General features: G+C 50.4%; 1 protein-coding gene and 1 long non-coding RNA gene across 6 annotated transcripts in view; both read right to left on the reverse strand.

Moving 5' to 3' along the window:
* Positions 1–1,950: 1,950 nt before the first annotated feature.
* On the reverse strand, positions 1,951–8,528 carry LOC137863811 (uncharacterized). Its single transcript, XR_011101160.1, has 2 exons — positions 4,459–8,528; positions 1,951–2,991 (listed from the first exon to the last, which is right to left on the reverse strand). It is a non-coding gene; the product is annotated as an uncharacterized lncRNA (long non-coding RNA).
* A 4,910-nt stretch (positions 8,529–13,438) lies between these two features.
* Positions 13,439–25,684, reverse strand: part of AMOT (angiomotin) — a 59,930-nt gene continuing 47,684 nt past the window's right edge. For all 5 annotated transcript variants that reach the window (XM_068696539.1, XM_068696538.1, XM_068696541.1 and 2 more), the window contains 6 exons: positions 24,943–25,092; positions 22,907–23,097; positions 20,604–20,726; positions 19,739–19,971; positions 18,654–18,878; positions 13,439–17,591 (listed from right to left, as the gene is read on the reverse strand). In XM_068696539.1, the coding sequence (XP_068552640.1) occupies positions 17,491–17,591; positions 18,654–18,878; positions 19,739–19,971; positions 20,604–20,726; positions 22,907–23,097; positions 24,943–25,092 (1,023 nt within the window). In that variant the 3' untranslated portion in view covers positions 13,439–17,490. The remainder of the gene's footprint in view (positions 17,592–18,653; positions 18,879–19,738; positions 19,972–20,603; positions 20,727–22,906; positions 23,098–24,942; positions 25,093–25,684) is intronic.

Genomic DNA, 25,684 nt, shown 5'->3' on the forward strand with positions numbered 1-25,684 from the left:
CCAACAGACCGGGAGAATTTTCCACCCTTCTACGAGTGTGACTCAAATACGTATTGATGGCAGAAATGATTTTCGACCTGCATATAAGGAGCTGGAAAGGCACAGCCTGCACTGACAGATGTCCTGGACTTTAATATTAATGGCATTCCCGAGTTTGCTCCCAGGAGGCAGCACTAACAGTGGTTGACTTAATGATTTTTTAAAGAACAATAAGTCATGAAGCATTACAGCGTTTATTCTGAGCTATCATTTATTCCGGGTCAGAAAACAACAACACCCAAGGCTTTTGTTTCACGTTTTTCCAGGGACGGAGGGCTGTGGGACGGAGCAAGGGATTCAGGAGGCCTGAACCCTGCAGGTACTTGACAGAGCACAGAAAATGAGACCGGGGCTTGGAACAGGCAACCCCCGATGGGCCCACGCTGTGGTGACCCAAAGCACCCACCTGACGGTGAGACATTTCCGAGGACAGGTGTGGGGACGTTGGTAAAGCTCAGCACGGCACGCACAGCCGCATGCGTGTGTACGAGCACCAACAAATACGCTCTAATTATTACTTTCTCCCTAATCATACAGCTGCACTATTCTGGGAGTCGCTTTATTGCAGCACTTGGGAAGGAATTAGTCTTGTCAATAACTGCTGAGTGACGAGGGTGTCTGGGCCATCTCCCCCTGGGTGCTGCCTTCTCTGTGCTGTCCCCTCCTGCCACCCGTGGGTGCCGGCTGGAGCCCATGGGCACAAACACGGGGATGGGGAACCCTGGATGAAACCCCAGCACCCCACCCCGTGCCCCTGCCTTCTGTCCCTCACGTTTTTTTCCTCCCCAGTGAACTCCAGACTTTGACTTTGCCTTCGTTCCCTCGGCAGCTCCCCAGCAGGAGGGGCTGAATAGCTTCAGGCTGCGCTCCCAGCTCCGGACGAGCGTTTTATCAGAAAACGCAGCATCCCCTGGAGCCTCATTCTTCAAAATCAGATTTTCTTCCTTGCCCGAGGTCTCATTACACTTGCTGCCTCCTCCTTGTTTTCCGTCCTGCGTTGCAGGTAATTGCATCAATGTTCTTACTCATAGCTGCAGCGAAAATAAAACGCCGCTTTGTTCTCCGTGCTGAGAGCTGACGCTGGCGATCGCTCCCTCATCTTACCTGGAAAGTACCACTGCTCTGGAATTTATTGTAAAGATTAATTTCTTCTCTTTTAAGAGCTGTGGGATGCTCACTTTGCTGGGGGATCACCACAGCACCATTGGGGCTGCTTTGCCCCAAATCAAGGCATTGCTTTAGGAGAACCCAAGACCAAAACAAATGTTGGTTGCCTGCTAGAAACAGAAGGGGAAATGACTGAAATAAACTACTAAACTGGACACAAAATTAAGGGTATTCCATCTGGGTTGTCGCTGCCTTGCACACAAACTGCAGAAGTCACCAGCAAAACCTGCTCAAGCAGACGACCACGCATGGTTATTTGCAGGAACGCAAGTAACTCGCACCACCAAGCCACTTGGAGTTGCCAAATAACCCTGAACTTTTTAAAAGGCATTAGCACTTGCTGGAGCAACGCTGGAGCCATCTTTCCGTGTTATTTTCTTGAGCGATTGCCATTTATTTGGGCCCATTCCAGGCTGGCAGGAGGGATGGTGAGGCGGTAATGTAGCGGGTTATCAATTATTCTGCTTTACAAACTTCTCTGTCTTATCTACGAGCAGATCTTTGCTCTGCAGAGAAGCCAATGCATGCAGGCACAGCAGTCGCGGGGCTGTCACTTGTACCACACCAGTGCTCACAGAGGTCAAGCCGCCTTCTGGCTAGGAACAGACTCAGCCAGGCCCTGTCCATAAGTTTGAGTAAAAATCGACCATAAAGTGATGGCGGCCACTGGGATGCCATTTGTAGCACAGGATGGCATTTTCCCCGTGCCTGCCCACCCGCTGGCGGCCGTGACGGTCCTTCAGCATCACCAGCTAAGCCAGCTTGCCCGCTAGTTTTTAATTATCTCTGGTTTGAGTTCGCAGCCGCCACTGCTTTTAGCAGAACAGCCCCAATGGTGCAGGCATCCTTGTAGTTAAAGGTGTGTGATCAGCTCAGCTTTTGCCTATGATTAACAGGTTTTCAAACACTGGATGCAAAAATTCACAGTGGGATAGTGATATTTTTGGATCTCGCAACGGGTGAAAATTTGGAGGCAGCAGGATTTGGATGCAGGACATCAGCGAGGCTCTGCCCCACGTCTCTGGGATTCCTGCGGGGGTCTGAGCTCGCTGGGCCAGGAATCGGGCTTTGCTCTTTTTCCTTCGCACACTGCACACAGCTACAGGGAGGTCACTGCAAACCCAGTGCCGCCGCCTCCTACCCAACGCCCCTTTCTGAATGGGAGAAGGCCTGCGATGAGACTGCCCCGTGCCCTTCCAGAACAACTGCTTCTTGATTGCAACAAGTGGTTAATCACCATCCCTTCCGAGCAGACCAGTCTGCAGCAGCCAGTTGGTGCCGTGGGGCTGACAGGACTGAGCGAGTGCAGGGGAGCCTGGCAGGAGCCAGGCAGGAGCCCGATCGTGCCTTGTGTGTGTGTGTGTGTGTGTGTGCACATATGTATAGAGGCACCCTGGGCTTGCTTGGGCATCTGCTGCCGCCCAAAATGCACTTGCATGGGGACATTTCAGAGAAGGTCAGCAGGGACAGTGCAAGGGAGACGGTTGCCCAAACTGCTGCAGGGAAATCGAGGCTATTTGGTGTGTTTTCAGTCTTTTAAATGAAACCCACACCTTGTGCAGAGACATCTGTACAATCACCCAAATTAACCTCTGCGGGGCTGTTTCAGGACAGCCTGCTTTAGGGGCTGGGTGGTGAGATGGGGCCTCCACGCTCCTGGCTGTAGCATGTGCTGGAGCTTTGCTAACAAGAACCAGGTAAGGGATGAAAGAGAGCAGCATCGAGCCCAGCAGGAGCTCCCAGCAAAGACAAGCGTTATCCCTCACTTGTCCCAGGCTCATTTGCCTGCATTCACAAGAAAAAAAAAATAATAATTTTAAAAAATAGCAGTTAACAGCATTGGTGGTAAATATTTAACACAGAAACCTGCCTCAGTGCCGGAGCCGACTCTTGGCCGGTTCCACGTGCCTCAATTGTCCCTCGCAGCGGGGACTTCAAAAGCTGCAGAGCCCACAGGCAAGGGCAAACTCTCAGGAGCTTTTGGGACGTGGCATCGGCAGTGCCATGAACAGGTTGGGACTGCTTCAAAATGGGCCCTAGCTGGGAATTGGAGCTCTGGCTGCTTTTTCTAGCAGAAATTAAGCGAATTTGTCAGAGCATTGGGGAAGCAGGAAAGGAAAAGCTGGCCAAGGGGCTTTCCAGGCTTTGGACACACTCGGTGAACTCTTCTAGACAAGCTCAGCCCTTCCAGGTTAGCGGAAGCTGCTCCTGTGGTCTGTCCCATGCCCAAGCCCCAGCGAGGCATGAAGAGGGAAGGCAGCATCCCTCTCCCTTGTGCTCCAGGGTTAAACACACACACACAAAAAAAGGGAGAGAGAGAAAGCGAGTTCTCGTGTTGTTGCCATAGCAGCCTCCTGGATTATTTAGACTGATAGCGTTTGTGAAAATTCAACAAAGGGGAGCGGATCTCTTGGAAATCGGAGCAGATGTAACGTTGCCTGCCATATGCCACTGGGAAAAAACCTACTGGCAAAGGAAACGGTGTTGGAGCGAAAGCTGAACCCCGTTTTTGGTGGAAAATGTCGCCTCCTGAGACTGCGGGGCAGGGCGATAACGCAGGGAAAATCACCCCCACGTGTGAGCTGCTACAGGGCAGCGCTAGGGCAGGTGAGGTGCCTTCGCTGCCTGGACGAGCCGCCGTGCGCCGCGGAGAAAAGGTTGTTAACATGAAAAATTAATTAGGCAGTTTAACGAGGCTCGCTCCTGAGGAGCCCTGCCCGCACCGCAGGTGAGGCGCCGCAGTCTCTGCACCACGGTTTGGGCTTCTCCTGAACAAATCGGTGTTTGGAATTCAGAAATCCCACTAAAAAAAAAACTGTTTTAGTTCGTGTGTGCACAAAACCGAGCCCCACTGCACTCTTTCCATTCCAGGTTCATGCTCACAGAATTTCTTTCAAAGAGGCATTTTGGAGCCTGGGTTTCACCTGGATGAGACGGGACAGGGCTGGAGCTGCTGGGGGCTGCTGGCCCAGGCAGGGCGGGGGAGCTGTTCTTATCCTGTACTCGTGCTGCTCTCATTTCCCAGTAGTTTGGATTCTGAGCTCTGCCCCCCCTGCTCGGATGCCGCGCTTTGTGTCTCCTTTCCCAGGCACATTGGGCGATGCCCATGGAGCAGAACCCACAGCATAGAACCAAGGCACCACCTGGGCTGGGAAAGACCTTCAAGACCATCAAGCCCAGCCCTCAGCCCGACCTTCTGAGCCCCACCACCAGCCGTGTCCCTTGGTGCCACATCCCCACACCTCTGAACACCTCCGGGGACGGGGGCTCCACCACCTCCCTGGGCAGCCCAGCCCGATGCCCGATCATCACAAGGCCTGGACAAGTTGCGGGGATGCAGACGTCTTTCCAACCATCCTGCCAGCTGCTGTGAAGGTGTGGAGCTGAATGAAACCACCTCTGAGCCACGCCGCGAGCCCAGGGCAAAGGCAAGGCCTGGCAGGCGCCGCGGAGCAGCGACGGCTCAAAGCAGGCCCTGCCCGCAGCGCTGCCCTCCTCAGCACCTTCCAAAAGGCAAAGTCGCTTGGTTAAATTACCAGCCTGTGAGAAATGGATGTCACGTTCCTTTCGAGAGGAAAAAAAAAAGCCACATAAAACCTGCGTCCGTTTTGCCGAGGTAGCTCCAGTATAAATCACAGGCGGATTAGTTAACCTCTCTTCTGGGGCACTTCCCGCAGTTAAGCAGCGGGCTCGGGGCCATCCATCACCGCTGCCGGCACCGCTCCGGCAGCAGGAACGAGCCTGGTGCAAGCTCAGCACCGGCCCCTGGCGTCCAAAGGCCAGTACTTGGTGCTCAGACCTCGGGGACGGCGGCTCCCCTGCAGAAATTCAGGAAAAAGGGGGAAAAAAATGCCCCGGCAGGGCTCTGCAAAAGCTGCGTCATCAGAAATGTTTCCTCCAGTCAGCTAGGAACAAAAGCAATCGTGTTTACAGCAAGTCCTCGCACCACACATGCAGAAAATCCAAGTGGCTCAGTGACACTTTGGGCAAATTGTGGACTCTGTCCTAAAAATCCTGCCAACAGCATCAAATCCTCGGTCTCCAGCAATCCGTGCGATGGCCGTGTGTTACCTGCTCGGTCCCATGTTACCTGAGGTTTCGGCAGGACCATGCGGAGCTGTGGCCGTGTGCAATTAACACCTGCAGGTGTTTTTACGGACAGGTGCGAGGCTCAGTTTGATGAAGCTGTTGTCCGTGTCACAAGGAAAAAAAAAAAAAAAAAAAAGGGTGGTCAGGCATCGGGCCGGGGTGCCAGGGAGGTGGTGGTGGAGTCCCCATCCCCGGAGGTATCCAGGAGGCGTGTGGATGTGGCACTAAGGGACATCCATGGTTAGTGGTGGGACTCAGAAGGTCAGGCTGATGGTTGCACTGATGGGCTTGGAGGCCTTTTCCAGCCCCGATGACTCTGTGGCTCCACGGGTCAATGATTTCATTCCCTAATTCTCATTCGTGCTCCTGCCTCGGCAGCCGTGCTCCTCGGAAGCCACAGTTCAAGGCTTCTGATTTTTTTTTTTTTTTAAGCTGCTTGGGAGAACAGGGATAATTAGCAACGAGGCCCGTGTGTTCAGAACGTGCAATTAGAACTCATCGGGCTGTAATTTACATCTTAGCCTTCCCCGTGCAGTAATTAACGCGGTACCAGGCTGTGCGAGGCGGGGGAGCGGCGCCATGGGGCAGACCCGGGAGCAGGAGCCGTGTCTGAGCCCTCTGCACCCAGCGGGCAGGGGACGGGGAGGCTGAGCCCAAATCTCAACCCGAAATCTCAGCAGGTGCCAGGAGAAGCTGCGGGCACCCCACCTCTGCCCGGGTCGTGTCAGCTTGCACAAAAGCCTGCCTTTTCTCCAGAAAACAACAAAACATTGTGGGGTTGGTGTGATGGGGTTGGTACCAGCCATCACCTCTGCTCCTCCATCCCCCAGCCAACATGTCCCTGCTCTCTGACACCCAAACACCCAGATCAGAAGTGGAATATTTGGGGATGCCGCCCCCTGCTTCTTTGACAGCACTGAGATGATGCTTTCCAAAGAGCCTGGAGGCATCTGGGAGAGAGATTTCTTCTCCAGAAATAGCGGGGGGTTGCAGCCAGCTCTGCTCAGGGACCAGGGCTGGGGGTGAGGCCCCTAGCAGGGCTGGGCTTAGCCATGGGGAGCATCCCTGGGCAAGCACCGAGAGGTGCCCGGAGCCCATGGCTTGGAATCTGGCTGCTGAGAGCTGTAATTAACAGCAATCATCGCACGTGAGCGGCGGCACGCCTGGAGCTGGGCGAGTTTGATCAGCCCCATGCGTGCTGGGCGAGGGGACGGCTGCCTTTGCCCGGGAGCTTCAGTAGCAAAATGCAGCTGAATGCAAAAAAAGCGCTGTAAAAAGCGAGCCTGAGGCTGCAGGCAGGGCTCGGGGGGCTCCCTGCACGACACACAGCGGGCTGGCATTTCAGAAGAGGTTAAATGATGTAGCAGCAGCCTGGCAGGGAAGCAGCACCACATTTCGGCAGATGGTGTCCCATGCCCTGCCCCTGGCCGCAGCCGGCGGGGTTTTGCCTGATGCCCTGCACAAAGGCTTCCCCAGGAGCATATTTAAGTGTTAATTTTTTTATGGTGTCTCACAGTTTATTTTTTAATTAAGGCTGTGCTGGAGCTGGAAGGGGAAGGGCTGTGGCTTCCCCAGCAGATGCTCCTGGTCGTGGTCATACCACCCCCAGGCTGGGAAAGGGGAGCGGGGTGGGGGTGGCCCCTGGGGCACAGCCCGTTGTGGTGGCATTTTCTTATTTACTGCAATGAGAATACTCAGAGTGACATCTGTAATAAGACGATTTTCCAAAAAAAAAAATAAAAAGGCAGCAAAGAAATTCCCCCAGGCTCCACTGCCTCCAACACAGCAGATCTGACACGTCATTAAGCCCCATCTTTTCTGCTTACAAATGACAGGGCACGTGGTGTGGCTCCAGAACGGCCTTTCTGTCGCTTCTGGAGTGAAACAGGGTGGGAAATAAAAATCAGCGAGCAGCAGCAGCTGCAGCCACGGACGAACGTGAGCTGGCCAAGCTGAGCTCGCAGGTACCGCACACGGCGATGCTCCACGTCTCTGCTCCCAATTCCTCGTGCTGGCACTCCTGGAGACAAACTGAGCCGTTCCTGGCACAGCCGAGCCAAAAAGCTGCTGAGTGGGGTGGATTGGCACAGCTCGGTGGTGGGTCCAGCACCACTCCCTCCTTGCTTTGCTTTTTCCAAGGGCGCTGCTCTCAGCCAGTCGCTCAAACCAGGCAGGAGAGCTGGCTTAATCACGTTAGCAAATGGCTCCCAGGACATAATTGCCTGGCTGATGGCAGTGACCTCATTTAGGCGCTGTTAAATTGGGCAGTAACCGGGACATCTGGTGTCTCTGACATCACGGCACCAGCGAGGGACACAACCATGTGGGTGCCTGGCTGCCAGGCCTCCCCCGGGGGGGTCTGTCCATCCCACAGCCCGAGCTGCACGGAGCCGGGTGGGACAGGTCCCCGTGGGGGTTGGGGAAGGTGGGAAACCAGGCAGGTCCCCGGGAGCCAGGGCTGCTTAGGCTGAGGGCAACTCAATGAGCAGGCTGCTCAGTGTCAATACAGGTAATTAATTACTGCTGCCTGCCTTGTTTAGCATGCCTTGTCCTCCTGGAGCAACAGCCTTCCAGCCCCGGGGGCATCAGCCCTTGCACAGCAGGGAAACCCAAACCCGCACCTGCAGGTGGTTTCTGGGGGTGATGAGTGGATGCAGCCGCGGTGCAGAACAAGCCCCGGCCCCTGCTTAAGAAACCTGGCCCTGGGCTCATGGAAATTTGTCACCTGGCTGCTGGAGGGGGCGACTGGGGGCTCGTCCTCAGTGACCCTCTGTGGCACCCGCCCTCCAGGGGTGCTTGGGCAACACCAGGGCAAGCCTGTGTCCATCCTCCTCCATCGGTCCTGCCTCCCGTTCTCCGGGCTTGGTGTGCTTGCTGGGATGGCGTGCTTCATTAGGGCTGGAAGTTAATTGTGTTTGAGGCTTCCCTGCTTCCTGCTCTTCCCAAGGAGCACCGGCTGCTCCCGAGCAGCGCGCTCCCCTGGGCACCTCCTGCACCTTGCTCAGCCCAGTGTGTCTCAGCTACCAGCAAGGCTCCGATTGTTTGCAGAAGTACGAATGAATTTAAGAAGGGTCCCAGCGAGACTTTGAGGCCACGGCTGCCTTGCCGCACCCACAGCCCCCGGGCATGCTTTGCTATCGATCTGTTTATCACTGTGCTGAGAGCGCCGTCCATCACCACACCACAGCCAGCCTGCAGCACCGAGCGGGCACCCAGAGTGCCCCAGGGTGACAGATGGGATGCACCCCTCGTTCAGCATCTTTATGGAGCATGAAATACTCACCCTGTAAAGCACCGACAGGAAAGGCAGCAGCCAGGCCCTGCCTGCTCCCAGCTGGGGGTGGGAGCAGCTCTGCTGAGCTCCAGGTGGAGACGCCCGTGTGAAACCGAGCGGTGCCGCAGGGTTAACCCGGAGCTTTGGGAGAACCTCTCTGGGACAGACCTCGCTTTCCAAAAACCTGCGGGGAAGCAGAGGCTGCTTTTCAAACCCCCAAGGTTCCTCTGCACCCGTGCCCCGGTGCATGTGGACGAAGCTCAGTGCCCTGCGGTGGCTGCAGTGCTGGGGACCCGGAGGTGACAGGCAGGCACAGAGGACGGGATGGGGCTGGCTTTGAGGTGAAGCCAGAGGCTCACCCGACTGCAGGACAAATAACCAGAGCAGACAAAACGGCAGCGGCACCTCAAGGAGCGTCCCCACAGAGCTGGCCCTCGGCTGTGCCACCCCGTGAGTGCCCCATGGTGGCACAGAGACGTTGTCACCTGGGGACAGGCTCTGGTAGCGATGCTCTGAATCAGCCAGCCCCCCATTTGGGCAGGATGGCCACTTTTTACATCACCTCGTGCCAGGCTGGAGATTTTTCCTTCTAAATGAGGCTCTTCTGTGATGACCAGGAGGCGTTTTGTGCAGTGTGCTGGGGACAGGCCCCCTGCCCCGGTGTGCTCCTGGGGACGCTGCAGCTCCGGGGCCCCCGAGCTCTGTGCCAGTGGCTGCAGGAAAGGTGGCCAGAGGAGCTCCAGCTCTCCGGCGATGTTTGGGATCAGGCTTGAAACCCCCATAATTAAAAAAATACAGATGATTCCAGCCCTGCTCTGTGCCTCAAAGATAAACATTGCTTTCTTTCCCCAGTGGCCCCTGTGCAAAGAAAAAAAAGAGGCAGGAGGCTGAGAGGAGCTCCGAGAGCTGCTGAAATGCTTTGTTTGGGGCTTATTTGCTCTGGGCGCCGGGGGACGGCTACGATGGCCTGCTTGAAACAAAGGCCAGCACCGCGCACACGTACGGGGAAAAAAGTGCCAGCGAAATCTTTAAGGTTACCCAAGAACAAAACCTTCCTGGAGTCCGTCCCCGGCCTCCCCAGGCATATGGCTTTGTTTCTCCCTTCCTTCACACAAACACACACCAAAAAAGAGGCAGAAAAAGGCAAATCGGCTGCAGCCGTGCATCCCCAGCGGCATGCCAGGCCGAGCCGCGCTTCTGCGCTGGAAGGTGCCGAGCTGCAGCCAGCACCCGCTCGTGGCCGAGGCTCGTCCACCCTGCCAAGGATCACCACGTGCAGCAGGAGCTCCCCGAAGGGCTGCAATCCCCCATTTCTGCACCTGCTGCTTCCCCGTCAGTTCCACCGTCCTCAGAGCGCGGCCGCATCTCAGTCCCCGGCCCCCCTCGTGCCCCACAGACCCCGGGCACGGGGACAAGTGGACCTCAGGTCGTGGTCACCCCGATCCCTCCCCAAATGTTAACCCTCCGCGGCTGGGTTATCCATGGTGCAGAATTGGAAGAAATAAGAGATCTGCCTCGAGAGAAGGGCTGGAAGACTTAATTAGCTGGCTGCTGGCACTCGGCAATTACTGCTGTACGGCACGGCCCAATTATGCTGCTATTAACTTCAGTTCTCGGGAAATTCGGTGATTAATAATACTAATAATTCTGCTGACCTCAAAGTAATTGCAGAACATTAAAGGAGAAAACTGTTTCTAATTAAGCAATTCCCAATCCTTCTGTTTTCTCCGGTTCTCTCAAAGCCCCCGGTGCCCCCTCAGCTGTCGCTGCCTTGGGGCCGGGGCTGGCAGCGGGGCAGGGCAGGCCCAGGGAACGGCTTTTTTTCCCCCAAGAAGTGACATTCCTGGAGCCATTCAGTGTGTTTTTTGTTGTGTTTTTCGTTTTTTAGAAGCCTGTGTGAGCCAGAACCATGCTCCTGACAGGCTCCGGCGTCCTGCTGAGCTGCCGGGAAGAACACATCCTGTGGGGAAAGCTCCGGGCAGGTTTGCAGTCCTGGAGGAGGCTGGAGGCCGCCTGGCCGCGGGTGTTTGGTGCAGGAGGAGAGCAGCGGCGGCTGCTTGCTCCTGGAGCCGGGCTCAGGGCAGGGAGGGCAAGGAAAGGGAGCGGTGATGAAACCCACGGCTGGGGAGCTACTCAGGGCCACACGCAGAGCTCTGGCAAAGCTGGGAGCTGGGCAGCTCCTCTCCCCATGCTGGGGACAGCTCTCGGTGTGCGGTGCTCACGAAGCCCCCAAACTTTCCAACAAAGGAAACAAAAAAGCTCTCAGTGGCTGGGTTGGGTCCCTTGGGGGTTGCTGCCCTCTCTGCCCCGTGGAGCAGCAGCTGGCGGGGCCGTGTCACAGCCCCGGGCACCCCAACGTGCAGCACCCTCCTGCCAACCTCCAAAAATGGGAATTTACCAAAAATCACTGCTAGCTCGCATGGTCTGAACGCGATGCCTTTCAACACGAGTAGAGTGGAAGCATTTCACCCCGACAGCCCGTGCTGGGTGCTCGCAGCGATGCCATGTGAGGGCTAGGGCAGAGCAAAAGAGCAGCCTGGGGGCGCGCTGCTAGCACTGAACCCCAAGGAGGACAGAAGCGGACACCACCAAGCCCCTTTGCTCTGGGTGCTGAGGACGAGCCCCAGACCCTGCTCAGCACACGGGCGGCCGAGGCTCGCTCTGCCCTCACCCCTCCAGCACCGCCCAAATCCCTGCCCCGGCCTCTTGGGCATCAGCACGAAGAGCAAGCAAAGCACCGCCCCAAAATACAAAATGAGGAGCTGAAATGCTGCAGACCAGAGGGCTTCTTGTTATTTTCTGGTTCTAAAATGCAGCCACAGAAAATAGGAGAGTAGGAAAAACACCTAAGTTGCAGAACTGCCCAAATGTATGCTTTAAAAAATGACCGGGGAGAAAAAAGTTCGCGTAGTACAGGAGGGCTCTCACATGTTCCAGCAGAGGTCTTGTGTTATTCTTGAGTTTTGCTTTCCTTCACAGGCATTTTAAAGCAATGGGAGGCAAAGAGATGAGGGTGGTAAGGAGTGAGGGGTTGGAGCAATGTTTTTTTTTTCCTTTTAAAGGTTCTGCCAACCAACCAACCAACCAACCAACCAACCTTTTAATCTTTTTTCGCTGCATTTCGCTGCAGCCTCCTGGGGCGGAGCCGTGCCAAGGGCCCGGTGTGCTCCCGGGGTGCTGCTCAGTGTCCCAGCTCTGCTCACAGCTGCCTGCAGATCGGTTTGTTAACTAAGGCAGCTATTAGCAAGCTTCTGTAGCTGTTTTTTCTCTTCTTTTTTTTTTTTTTTTCCTCCCGTCTTGTTGTTTCTGCTCTGGCATGCCAGAGAGATTTATAGAATCAACATCAAAAGCCCTGAAAGTGTAGGGGATGCCTGTGCTAAGCTGACCAGCAGCCTCCAGATTTGTCATGCTGGTATTTATGAAAGCACTGGCTACCGGGGGAGGTTACAACTACGTTAAGATCAATTCCAAAAGCCAGCGGTGAAAACTGCATCAAGGCCGACCAGTTCCAGTGAGCATGGTCCCCGCTCCTTCCCTCTGACAGCACAAAGAGAGAAGAAAAATAAACTGGAGGCAAGGAAACACAGCAAGATGACAAGAACAGACGGCGCGTTGGGCTGCTGAAGGCTGCGCTGTAGAAATACTCACCTGACTTCAGGCTGCTGACGTGCAGCGGGACATTGAGGCAGCCCCAAGGAGTCCAGCCATCAGAGATGACCAGCAGGGTCCCCGCAGCTGGAGTGGCAGCGAGCGGGTGCTGTTGGTCAGAGGAGGGTCAGAGAACAATCCGACAGCGATGGGTGAGGGGAGAGACTGGGGTAACAACTCCTCTGTCCTGCAAAACCTCTGATCAGGGGGTTGGAAGCTTAAAGACAGAGGCCAAACGGCAGCAAGGGTTAGATGAGATCAAGATTCTTTCTGTGTTATGGTCAGTAAGGTTTTCATACTTGGAAAAATTATCACAAGACCAGCAGATCGGTGGAAAAAAACAACCCAAAACACAGGATTCGTTCTTTAAAAACACACAGAATACTTTTATAGCTAGCTACAAACATAACGATAGACATTTACAAGGTATCTTAGTGCATATTTACACTTACTTTTTGTTTTCTTTCCTAGAATTAAAGCTGCCATAATCTTCAAAGACTTTAGGGCTGTTTCAACAGCTGAATTACAAAAGAGCTAATTCACAAATTACAAAATAAACTTAGTTTAAATAAGGAGGAGAAAATAATCCACAAGGTTCACTTCAATATAGATTTATATAGAAAAGGGCTTTCTCTTGATACATTTTCTAAGGTGGTGAAATGGCAAACTTTTAATATTTCAGCCTGTGCTTGGATGGTTTGGACCGCAGCGTGAAGCAGCTCACTAGTCCCTGGCACTTTGGACCACGAGCGTGCTGAAAGGGAAACTGGGTTCAAGCCCCGTGCCCTGCAAAGCTGTGACTCTGCAGCTGGCAGAGACCCGAACAAGGAGGCAGGAGTGCAGAGCTCTGCAGGCAGCAGGAGCTGTGGGGCTGGCTCAGGGAGCCAAGAGGCAGCCGCTTGCTGGCTCCCTGCAGGGGCAGGGTGTGGAAGCTGCCCCGCTCCACGCTGGGCTCCAGGTATTTCAGCATCCCCACTGCTGAGCCTGAGCAGAGACCACGCTGAATGAAAGCGAGTGTTCAAATACCTCTGAATTTGGGGTAACACGGATTCTGCTTGAGTTTGCAGGGCAGGTGGGCTTCTTTCTCTTGGCTCTCAATAGTTTAGCGTGGCCCTAACAGTGTCGGACACAGCGGTGCGAAATGGATGGGTCTGAATGCTCCTGAAAGCCTGAGAGGCGATGCTGTTGGAAGTCAGACTCTAAAACAAACTTAGAATAAGATCTTTTTGAAAAGAAATGTATTTTCTTCATAAATACAGTACAATTACATTTTACAACGTCTTTTAACTTTCTAGACATGAAAACGCTAGCTTTTTTTAAAAAAAAAAGTTCCTATACAAATACATGGAAAGAGAACCCCCTGCCCACAGCCCCCGGCCCTGGCACGGAGCAGAGCCGCCAGCCTCCGGGGAAGGCAGAGGAGCCCAAACACCCCCGGGGTGTCGCTGTCCTCGCTGCCCCGAGTTTACGTGGTCACTTTAGAGGTGGAAAAGCGCAGCTCCTGCAGCGGGATCACGGCTGGCTCACGGGATGTGGCTGTCACACACCTTAACACGCCGCCGCGGGCTCGTGTAGCAGGAGGCATCCTTGGAAATGGTCCTGGCCGAAAGCCCTGCAAGTCCCCTCACTCAGGCAGCCAAAGAAACGAAGCAAAGCTAACGCCAGCTTTGTGCCTCACATTTTGTGGTTGCTACAAAAGGGAAAGAATTGAAGCTCCCTGACTGCACTTGCTTACCTTAGCCACCCTTGGCAGACTCCTGAGGAGCAACTCAGATCCCCAGGGGTGCTGAGACCAGAGAATTACAGCTCTGGACCCCGCAGGAGCTGCCAGGCAGGAGCAGTTCAGTTAATGACAACACCGGGTCGGATGGGAACAAAAACCTCCAGATCTCAGGCAGTGCCCTGAGCCTTCAAATCCCACAGGAACTGCCCACGGAAAGGGCTTGGGAGTTTGGCCAATCTGTACGCAGTGAAAGGAAAGAGGAGAAGTAACTACACTTGATTTTCTTGTTTTGCTCTACAAAGAAGGATATGTGGCCTTTTTTTAATTATTTTTAATAAAAGCTACAAATCTGCTTCTAATACCCGAGTTTAAGAAAAACTCTTAGTCTAAAATTTTGGTTTGCAAAGAAGGTCATTGCAATCAACCTGTTAAAAATCACCTTCTACTAGGAATAAGCTCTACAGAAGGAACTAGGTGTGCAGTTTGTCTCCTTAAAGCAGTTTGTTTAAAAACAAAATAAAAATCTGTACAGGGAGGCTGAAGACTATAGTACGCACCTTCCTCAAAGCAAGCAGCTCGTTTACATTCACATCAGGATGGCTCTGAGGAAGCTCGAGGGGAAGACTACATTCCTGACAGTTCCTAGTTTATCAGCACAGGAAGATCACCTCAAACTTCCCTGTCAAAAATTTCAGGGGCTTTGCTTTTGGGAGAAATCAAAACTGTACAACAGGGCAAAGAACTTGACCTAAGGACTGTGAAAATGCATCACTGGCTTCCAAATTCACCTCTCTTGGCACAGAAACAGTAAGGCTACTGCGATCCTGACGGCTCGCTCCGTCAGAGACCACCTGGCTGCCACTTTCTGAGGAGGCAGCTGCTGTGCATCGTCTGCATTACATTCACATAAGACTATTGTGTCCTTTTCTCTACAAAGAATACAAAAATAGATTGCAGCGGAGCCCAGTTTGAAAACAATGAGTTGCAAGGAGGATAAACAAATTGTTTTTACCTAGTCCAGCTAACAGCCAATACCGACGGGGGAAAATCAGTTTTCTGAAATAGATTTTATCTGTAAAAGATCAAAAATGTCCTAGGCACTTCAGAATTAAAGTGAATCAAGTGAGCTGGAATGGTTTATCCAGAGCCCTACAGCTGCAAAACTTCTTTCCTACTGCTGAGAAGCACTTGTAAAGATGGAATATTTTTTTTTCTGACTTTAGAAGAGCAGAAAAGTACTCAGACCTCTCTCCTCTCTCTCGCACACCCCAGTGGCATTTGATCTCCCTTATGGTTCATTCTAAGCCCAAACCACAAAATCTAATACAGAAAATGAAGCTGAAAGGGCAGAAGGATGGACATAGTGACCTAATGAGAAAAGCTTCTTCTGCATTTCCAGCAACTGGGGAAGAGGAAGGGAAACCACTTAACATCACCCCGAGTGGGCATAACTTCATGTAACAGGATGGAATTAAGTCAACAGAAATAAATGCAAGGGGTAAGAACAAAGAGGCTGGGAATAGTTTGTCTAGAAGAGGGTGGAGAACTAAATCAAATTCTTAGAATACCTTTAGAAAAGGTTTGCTGTACTCCAGAACATTGTCCCATATGGCAGAGACTGTCCAAGCCTTAAAGTGCAGCTCTGGAGTGGCTGACGCAGCGTGCTGAAGGCTGTGCAGCCTGTTGGAGAGGTCACTAGGCAAAGTCAGGCTATTTAGCCTTAGTCGCATCTTGCAGTAAGGTCAGGCTATTTAGGCTCAGTCCCTATCTCACAACATACACATTCTACCATCTCGAACTTCTGTGGGTCCAGGAATATTGGCTGGAGAGTACTAGCAAGCAGTAAATTTGCCAGGGATGCTGGGAACTGCTTGCCTTGCTTTTCTAAGCGATGACCACTAGAAGACGAGCAGGATCCAACTTGGAGCTGATCTTTAGGCACTGCTAAGGTGAGAGAAGGCACCTCCCTCCATCTCCCAGCCCTCCACTGCAAACTTCACATTATATTTGTTGATCTGGTAAGGCCATTTCAAGGGGACACCTTATCACCAGTGTCAACCAAGTAAGAATTGAGGACATTCACTAGCTGTTGGATGATTAACGGCTATTTTTTCTAATTTCTGGAGTGATCCGAAATTAAAGTCTGGCTACTCTAACGTTGCCCAGAAAGCTGAGGCTAGCCAGGCTCCTGACACATGACTACGAGCTAATTAAACATTTAAGCATTCAAGTAAAAAAAGGTTTTTAACAGAAATTAACATTGAACTGTTTTAATAAAATGCAAAGACAGTAACAAAAAAAACTCGAACATTTACTTCTACTGGTCTTAGTATCTCCTTACAGCACCTGCGACTGAAGCATTGCTGCATTTGTGGCAGTTTCCACGGATCTGAAAGAGAACCTGACAACTAGAACGCGTAACTTCCTTCTGTAATGCCTCGGGGGGGTTATTTAAGCTGCTCTCTCCAGTTAGATAAAGAAAAAAAATAATCTGAAAGGACAGAATTCACCATCTGAAACTTTACACAGAGCTCCTGTTTAAACCTCTACCTCCGAGGCTTCGCTATGTGAAAAAGCATCTACGATCTCCCAGAAGGCAGGACATACAAAGGAAGGCATGTGAAATACAGAGAAACCTGTAAAGAGGAAGTTCTCCAGAGATGAAGTTGCTAACACTGAAAAGCAACAGCGCTCGCCGCTTGCATTGCTGTGAAGTGGGAGCAGTTCCACTAAAGCCCATGGAATTGCAGTGGCAGAAATCTGACCTAACAAAGCAGGACCTAGCCTGCAGAACGTCCTTTTTAATTTACGTAAAACATGAATGCAATATATTAATTACTATCCACTGTATAAATTACTGAAAAAGTATAAAAGCATGGCAAATCTTTCGATGCAACTGAAAACATGAAATGTGACATTGATCACCGGAGTCTTGTCTGTTCCTTTTTTTCATAGAAATAACACGAATTGGGAAAAATAATACCCTACTGAAAATGCAAATCTTTCCAGCCTATGACTGTGAAGTACCTGTTCTGAGTTCTCACTCTGACTGCAAAGAGAAATCTCCCTTGATCATACCTCATCTCAGCTTCTTCTGAACACCTGTGATCTGAAACCATTAAGTGGTGCTGACAACTAAGTCCCTGGTTCTGATCATTACGAGGCCTTCATGCCCATCGTACTGTGTTAAAAGTAGACAATTAGCCACCAGCTGTGAGAGCAGGTACTTCTGTTTAAGACTTTCAAAATACTGAAATGAAATACAAGATGCAGTGCGCCTAAGTTCTTGTTTTTTTCTCCAGACGTTACCAGATCCAGTAATTAAAAAATAAAGGGGGAAACTTTCAAAGAACAAGCGTTATGGACTTTTTTTTTTTATAATTTAGAACAAATTATAAATTAACCTGTTCATACTTTTGAGACATAATATACAAGAGCAAACAGCTGAGTTTTCTTTTATTACTCAGGTACTACAAATTTTTTCCCAATAAAAATGTCTTTTAAAAAAATTCTTGCTATTGTATCCCAGCTCAGATCCTGGCACAGCCTTTCAGATGAGGTATTCTACCATCTCTCCATCTGGGAGGTCCTGACCCATGGTCTGAACAGGGGCTTTTCTTTCAAGGGTGCTGGAGTGGAAGAGTGGCCCATCTATGCAACGAGGAAAAACAAGAGACAGACAATCACAGCTGTAATGTCAATCACAGGCAACAACCGTGAGCACACGATTAGAAAAATGAGGTTAATATTTTAAAAGTCACCTTCTGTCACTGGCCAAAAAACAGTTAACAACTTATTATTTAATAGCATTAAAAAAAAAAAAAAAGCAATTCTGCATGTATGTAGCCAGACAAATGAAGATATTTTCTCAAATTCCCCCCGGGTATCTCCTGTTGATACACACCAGCCTATAAAACTGGCACAACTACATTTAAACCAATGCAGTCAGGGTAGGCTTTCACCACAAAACCTGTTCCTGTCTCCCTCAATACCTATTAAATAGTATAGCATGGGCAAGATGCACAGCAGACCAGCCAAATTCACTCTTCCATAAAGAACAACACAACTGTAATGTGTCTGTAAGTAGAAGAGGCAAGGTTGTGTAATCTGCATCGATTTGGCAGAGCGGGCTGGAAAATGAGCAGCTCCTGCCAGCTCGGAGCTCTGTGGGAAGCAAATCCAGCCCCTGGGATAGCCACTGTCAGGTGGATCTGCTTACGGCAAGGCTGAAATCGGTCCCACGGCTGGGACAGGGCATGAATGAGACAGTTTTATCATGGTAGCTACCTTCCCTTCTTCTCCGTCCTCCCTACCTAAGTCCCCTTTGCTTTGAATACCCACTGAAACACAACGGCCAGTTTCTACGGCCCATTTTCATAACCTGCTTCAACCCCACGTGCTGCTCACAACTTATTTCAGAGCAGATTGACTCAGAGACTGTCCCAGGATTTGCACATACCTGCTCCAGTTCTGCAACCCTGCTATACCTCCCTGCCCGGTGTGCCCATGCTTATCCTGCCACTCTTAAAGCTTTTTTCTTTTTCAATTTTGAGACTCGTCAGCCCAAAAACCTGTCTCTGAGAACCATCTGCCCTCCCCAAAAGCAAACCCAGTTTTCCTGAACAGATAAAGCTCAGGAGCCTGCCCCGTGGAGCAGAGCTGACACTGAGTGAGTGGCAGGGGCCCCTCCGGGTTTCAGCTGAGGTTCCTCACCTGTTTTGTCCGCGCTGTAGCCCAGGCTGGTACTGGGGAGCCGTCCTGGTGTGGGAGCTGCAGCAGGAGGAGCAGCTTTGCTTTGATCGCTCCCCCGGTCAGTCTGGGTGCTGCAGTCTCTGCTGCCCGTTTTCGAGTGGGCTGACAGCAACGGGGTGGAAGGAAGGACAGGAGAGGGCGTGGAGGGGATGGATTCCGAGCGATATTCTGTTCCCAGCAGAACACCTTTGTGGAGAAAAGGAAGGAAATTTCACAGTCCCAGAAAACCAACTGGAATCCGTTCTGCCCCTCTCTGTAGCGGTTTTCCCAGGGTCTGGAAGGCACTCTGTGCTTCAGCAACCAGCTCTAATTCACCTTTCTCGAGCACCTTTCACCACTGGGTGCTGAAGTAGCTGAAGAAAAGCAGCATCGTGTTGCTGCATGCAAAGATACGTAAGTCAGCACTAACACCAGGCTTCCCTGACTCTAAGCACTTGCCCAGCTACAGCTGGGTAAATCTGCACACCCTGAAATCAGCTGAAAGAGACCTCATTCACCTCTCAGGGCCATTTGGTCTCGCAGGGAGGACCTGTGGGCCTAATTTCTTTCCAGGAAGAAAGACATAATCTAAGATTTGCTTTGATATGACTCCTGTTCTCTAAACGATGGTGCTGAGCCATTCCAGACAGAAGTCATGTTGGCGCAGGCACAACACCAGAGGATAGCAATCCCGATTTCTATCTGTGCTGGCTGCTTGCTGAAGGAGGCTTTACAGCTTCAGACAGCTGTAACAACCCACCTGAAAGCACCTGCTTGGGAAACTCTGAAAACGAGATCCCAACTATCCCTAAGGTCAGGCACCGAACCGAGTGAGAATTAAGGCTGAAATATTTTAATGACAGAGCCTGAGATCAGAAGTCACCGTTTCCCCACATGTGATTCAAACAAGAGTTGTGCCAAGTCTGTCCCACCTTGCTTGCAGTCAGTTTTGCTGCGTGCTAGGCCAGTCAATCCGGCTGTCAAACACCTTCGTCCTGCTGCTGCTCCTGCCTCCCCTCTAAGCAGCGACTCGCCTATCTGAAGGGCCACAGTTATTTAAAAATTACCTAGACTGCCTTTCCAGCTCTTGTCCTCCCTCTTCTCCTCCAGGATGGGAGTGCTGCTCAGCGTGGACGAATGGGACAGCAAGCCCGAGCCCGCGTTGGAGATGGACATGAGCGACTTGGCAGGCCTCATCGAGGAGAGCTGGTCGGTCTTCCCGGGCTCCTTGCGGGAGCGCTGCTGCAGCACCTTGATCATGGCGTCCTTCTCAATGATCTGAGCGTGCAGAGTCTTGATCCTTGTCGAGAAGAACAAATAACAACATTTTTGAACTCCTGTGGCCTCAGACTGAGACCTCAGCTCCCCGTGGCTATGACCTGAACTCCCCATGGCATTCAGAGAGGCACAGAGAGGACACCGGTGAGCTTATCACCCCAAGCACTGCCTGCTCACGGCCCCACCACAGCAGATGATGCGTCAGACTTCCTGTACGTACACGAACAGAGCTTCCCTGAGATGCCCACCCACCTCTGGGTGCTGGAAGCTGCTCCCATCAGGCATGGAAGAGGCTTTGAGGCAAGGCTGAGAGTTATGGGCTGGGCATGAGACCAACAGAAAAAAAAAATGTATTTATAGACCGGGGAGTTTGCACTGCAAAAATGCTGGGGAAAGCAGGTCTGTGAAAGTGTTAACAGGTGGCTGGAGGTCTGATGAAGATGCCCTGACAAGAGAAGAGGAATAAGCTAGATACAAAAATCTAAGATGGCTTTTGGATTGCTGTGCAGTTACTTCCTTGGCCAAACGATCATCTGGCATCCTACGTTGTTGCTACTGGTGAAAACCTGAGGATTTCTATTCTGAGGCATCTACCCAGATAATTAATTTAAAATCCCCATCCTAAAGACAGATGGGATCAAAACTACATTTTACCTTCCCTCCATGTCGAGACACCTCCTGTTGGCAAGCAGGATCTCTTCCTCCTCCTTCTGAATGCGAGCTTCCAGCGAGGTGTCGTAGCTCGGGTTAGGTGAGTGGCTGATCACCGTCGTGTCCCTGGGAAGAAGCAGCAGAGCAGATGAAGGACCAGCTGAATATGCTCCTTTCCTCCTAGCAGCACAAAATGATTGCTCAAAAGTAACAAACAGGAGCATTCACTTCTTTTTTGAGTTTAAGCTGTCTCAGTGTCTTCCAGAATTCCACCTCCCAGTCCTAACGCAGGAAGGATTACAAACACATGCAATAATTGTAGCAATGGTCAATCTACTGTCCACCCCAGGCCAGGCTGTGATCTAGCGGATTCACTGTGAATCCACTGTTTCAACTGAAAGAATGCTACCTGCACTTGACACGCAGTTTTTTCCCTTCTCCCTCCAAAACAGGGTATCTAAGTATCCACTGAAGGGAGATAGTCACGAAAATTTTAAAGCAATTCTAAGCACCTTGGTCCAAAATACTTGGAATGAACTGAAAACAGTTTTAGATGGACTCCACACAGTGCCTGATGTTAACGCTGTGATGGGTGTTCAGTCCATTAACCAAAACCTAACGACTATTTCATCCTACTTGTTGCTGTATAGTCAGGACGAAGTCACTGTGCAATGCTTTATGTCACATGCACAGCATAAGAGCATGTTACTGCCATAGCTATGCATTAATTTTTTTTAAAAAAGTTCGTTACCAATAGCTCCAATTCATTGTGATAAGAAATTTGTTCCCTCAAAAAAGAACAAGGCCTAAGAACTGTCTGGAAATGTGCATTTAACCCTACAAAAGTTCAGATCAGGAATGGCAAAGCACCAACGTGATGGGCACAAGAAACTCATCATCAAAGAAACCTAACCTGCCCCAGGTACAGCCTGTGCTGTAAAGCAGCCTTCCTGCTACCTCAGCTTCCTAAGGGCTGCTGTTTTCCACTACCAAAGAAAAAGGAAAGCAAAGTTGTGCACAGCACGGGTGAGGTTACCACTGAAATGAACGAAATCCCTCACAGCCTGTTTTTGAGAAGGCTACACTGCAGGTACCAACTGCACAGAAACCTGCAGAAGCCCTGGTGCTGATGGAACAGCCTCTTCTGAGGGCGCTAGAAGGAAATGGAAAACCAGGGGTTGGCTCTTTCCTGCCTGGAAAGCGTTCTTGTTCATTTACCAAACCCGAACAGGCCTAACACAGCCCCTCTCATTCCATGACAAACAATAGACCAGACTCCTGTTTATCAGCACGTGCTGAAAATATAACACAGCCTTTTGGGACAAGCAGTAGCGAGAGCCTTTAGAGAATCTCTGGGGAGGCAGAGAACAGTGCACAAGAAACATCAATACCCCAAAATAACAGCCAGCTTTTGGAGCAAGATAAGATAAGCCTTTAAATGCTAACACAGCAGATCTGTGACTTCCCCCTGTAATTCGAGTATGATCTGATGTGCTAGGAAGCCAGCTGCGATAACATCCCAATTTGAATCTGGTTCCTGAAACAATCTAACATAAAATCTGCTGTCAAGAAGCAGAAACCAGTGATCAATGAAATTACATGTAAGCACTACCTGACATTAAAGAATTGCACTCCAATAACAGCTCTTGCTTGCCAACTAGCCGAAGCACTTGGGCCTGTTTGCAACCGTATTTATTATGTGCTTCTGAAGAGCCATCTTGGAATGTGACCTTGTTACCAAATTTCAGACACCCTTTCCCTCCCACCCCCACAAGCACTCCTCTCTACACACAGCAGAAGGTTTTGAGCAGAATTTCCTAGTAGACGTTTCTGGTTAGTAACCATGTTGAGGACAGTACCACAAAGTAATTTGCAAAAACATTCTGGAGAACAAGCAAGCCATTCAGGGTGAGCGATGTGATTCACCAAGCTTACCCCATCCCACATGACTTCAGCAAGGACTGACTCCTGTTTAGAAAACAAACAACAAAAAGCAACAGCAACCCTCCTCATACATCTATTTTTGAAGCAACAGCTTCGAGGAACGGCTCAGAACAATTCTAGTCTGGAAATGGTTCTTACACGTGGGGGAATCTTCCCCTGGCAGAAAGTTTTTATTTGTTGGCAATCGTGCAGCTCCCAGGAAAAAGCTGCCAAGCTCCACTTGCACGCAGAAGTTTGTGAAGCCGTTCAGACCACAAGGAAAGGTATCATGGGAAGGTGGTATGACAACATTCCTCGGTGGGAAATTCAACATTCAACTGGAAAAAGAAAATAATCCCTGTGCTATGAATAGTCTCATTTACCTCTGAGCAGCCACGGTCGCAGCTGCATCCAAAGCGAACTGTCTCATCACGCTCTCCTCCAGGTATTTCTGCTCCCACTTGGTCATGTCGGCTTCCAGAGCAAGAATCCTTTCTTCCTTCTCACGCAGGAGCTCCATAAGCGCTGTGGCGTTGTACTCCGACACGTTGGCAGCCTGAGATGTACCCTGACGCTGGTTCCCAAAAACAAAACAAAAAGAAGTCGCAGGATGCACCTGTAAGGCTCAGGGTTGCTTTGTTTGCTTTGGGCTGAAAGACAGAGGCTGGGCAGGAGCAGCGCTGGCTCGATGCAGGAGCCCCCCAGAGGGAAACGCAGCAGCCTGAGCTGTGCTGGGCACACTGGGTGATGGTCACGGTCTCCTTTAGAGTTTAACCTGAAACACCTGCAGGCACATTTTCAGCCTCGCTCTGTCCAAACCTGGCAAAGCCAGGCTTCTCTTTTCCAAATGGTGAAGCTCAAAAGTCATAACATGCCAAGAAACACTCCTCAGAAAGACAGCTGTACTCATGCTAGAGTGCTTCCTCATGCCACTCCACAGCTGGTGGGTACTAACAGGCAAATATCTGCGATGGAAAACGCTCCTTACAGCTTTTTTCCATGTGCAAAGCCCCAAGTGAGCGCCAGAGAGCTGGATCACACTACTCAGGTCTGATGCCTGCAGCTCATCCATACTGCCTGAAGTAACTCAAACTTATTTCCAGCACCGCTCCAACAAAGCACAAGAATTTCAACAGCTTTAAAAAGAAATCCAAAATATTAGGATATATAATGTTTTAGGATATATAGTATATATTAGGATATATTAGGATTCGATTACTAAATCACTCCCATCAGTGTACACCTGTGGATTAAGTAGCCGGGAGTTAAAAATAATTTAGTTCTAAAGCAAGACTTGAAGACAGACTGCTCCTCTTCTCTCAAATCAAGAAAGAGCAGAGATTTGCTGTGCTAAAATTTCAAAGTGCAAACTTCACAGTTTTACATGGAAGTCTCATCTGCGATTGGCATGATATTTGACTTAAAAATAAAAAAGTTACTTTAAAAGAAAAGAAAGAAATTGGGCAGGCAAACTGTTTCGTGTCCAGCTCAGAATTCTGAAACCATGACAAGAAATTATTTTTTTGCTTTGTATCAGGTTTGCAGTTAAAAGCTGTGGGGTTCAGGGCAAGTAATCTTGCATGGTAACGTGGAAGAAAGCTTATCAAATTACTGTAACTCCTAGCAAACCAATACAAAATACAATTAATATTTAAATATCCGTTCCTACACAGATACGGCAGTCAAGGACTAAACATAGGCTGGAACTGAATGTGATTTAGGACACAGGTATAAACTGTCAGGTTTGTAAATTTTTCTGGAAAGAGGATGCAGGCCTGTATCTGATGCTTGTTGAAATGCATCACACTGTAACACCGCCTAAAACCTCACATCATAACACCCTGCACAATCTACTTCTCACTCATTCATTCCACTGAAAAAGACTCACATTACAATTCCAATATGCTCTATGGGAAGCTTCTGCCTGTTTCCATCAGCTACCTTTACGGAACTGGTTTTGTGGTTTTGGTAGGCTTTTTTTTTTTTTTCCAATATGGAAGTTTTATGAAGGGCCTCTTTTTCAGACCAGCTGTTAATGAATTTTATATAAATTTCAACTGTGAGCAATATTTTTAAAATAATACAAAAGTAAATATAACCAGGTTACTCAAAGATAGAACACCATGCAGCTAGATGTCTATGTCTGAATATTGTCAGGGGATGGATCCCTTATTGCTACCTTACCTATGTTTTCTGGTTAGAATGGAATAATTAAATCAAGTAAAAACCAACAGGAAGGCCAGCGTGATGATAACTACCAAAAGAAAAATTTGCTCATTTTACGTGGCCAGCAGGAAGGTAGCTAACAAAAGAAAAATGTGCTCATTTTGCATGATGGAGAAAAACCACTGCCCTTCTCTCGTGCGTGGTGTAGCATACAATCCTAACAGGAGCCGGGCAGGACAGGGAGGAAGGATACCTGCTGCATCCGCAGAGATTCCAGCTCTCGCTCCAGCCGCGTCCGCAGCCTGTGCTCCAGCTGCTCCCGCTTCTCACACGCTGCCTGCAGCTGAACCAGGGCCTGCTGCATCTTCTCCACCTTCTCAACGTAGACTTGCTTCTTTTTGAGCTGAAACAAAAGGGAAAATGTAACTGAAGTTAGGTAAGGAGAACAAGGGAGTCAACTTCTGGCCTCGTACGCATTGCAGAACGCTGCAACGGCAGCCAGGAGTTAAGCAGCCAGTTGGAGCCGTCAGGGGGCTTCAGACTCCAGCCTGGGCTCCAGACACTCTGCAGGTTACAGCTCTTCCCCATCTCCACTGTCCTGCTAGGTTTGTTTGTTCTTGCCGTCCTCAGCATCCCCGTGGTAGTGACAGGGAAACCGAGGCAGGTATTTGTTGCAAATGTACCAAGGTGGGTTGGTACCAGAGGGCATTTATGTGACTTGGTGCCTGTTACCGAGGTAACTGTAGCAAAGACAAGGATTAGATCCAGCCCACCAGCTAAGAACAGGGTTTGTTTTTCAGTGCAGTATAGAAAGCTGCTGGCAGGATCCCATTCCAGTCCCACTGCAAAAACAGGCTCAAGGTGTACACTAGACACAGCCTGGAGCTCTCCTCCCAGTAACCATCTTAGCACACTTTAGACAGAATAAAACCAAACTAAAATACCAAATTAAAAAGGTCAGAATAAATAAAGCACAAGCCTATTCTAACCCAGAG

The sequence above is a fragment of the Anas acuta genome, chromosome 13, assembly GCF_963932015.1.
Source record: "Anas acuta chromosome 13, bAnaAcu1.1, whole genome shotgun sequence".
NCBI classification, from domain to species: Eukaryota; Metazoa; Chordata; class Aves; order Anseriformes; family Anatidae; genus Anas; species Anas acuta.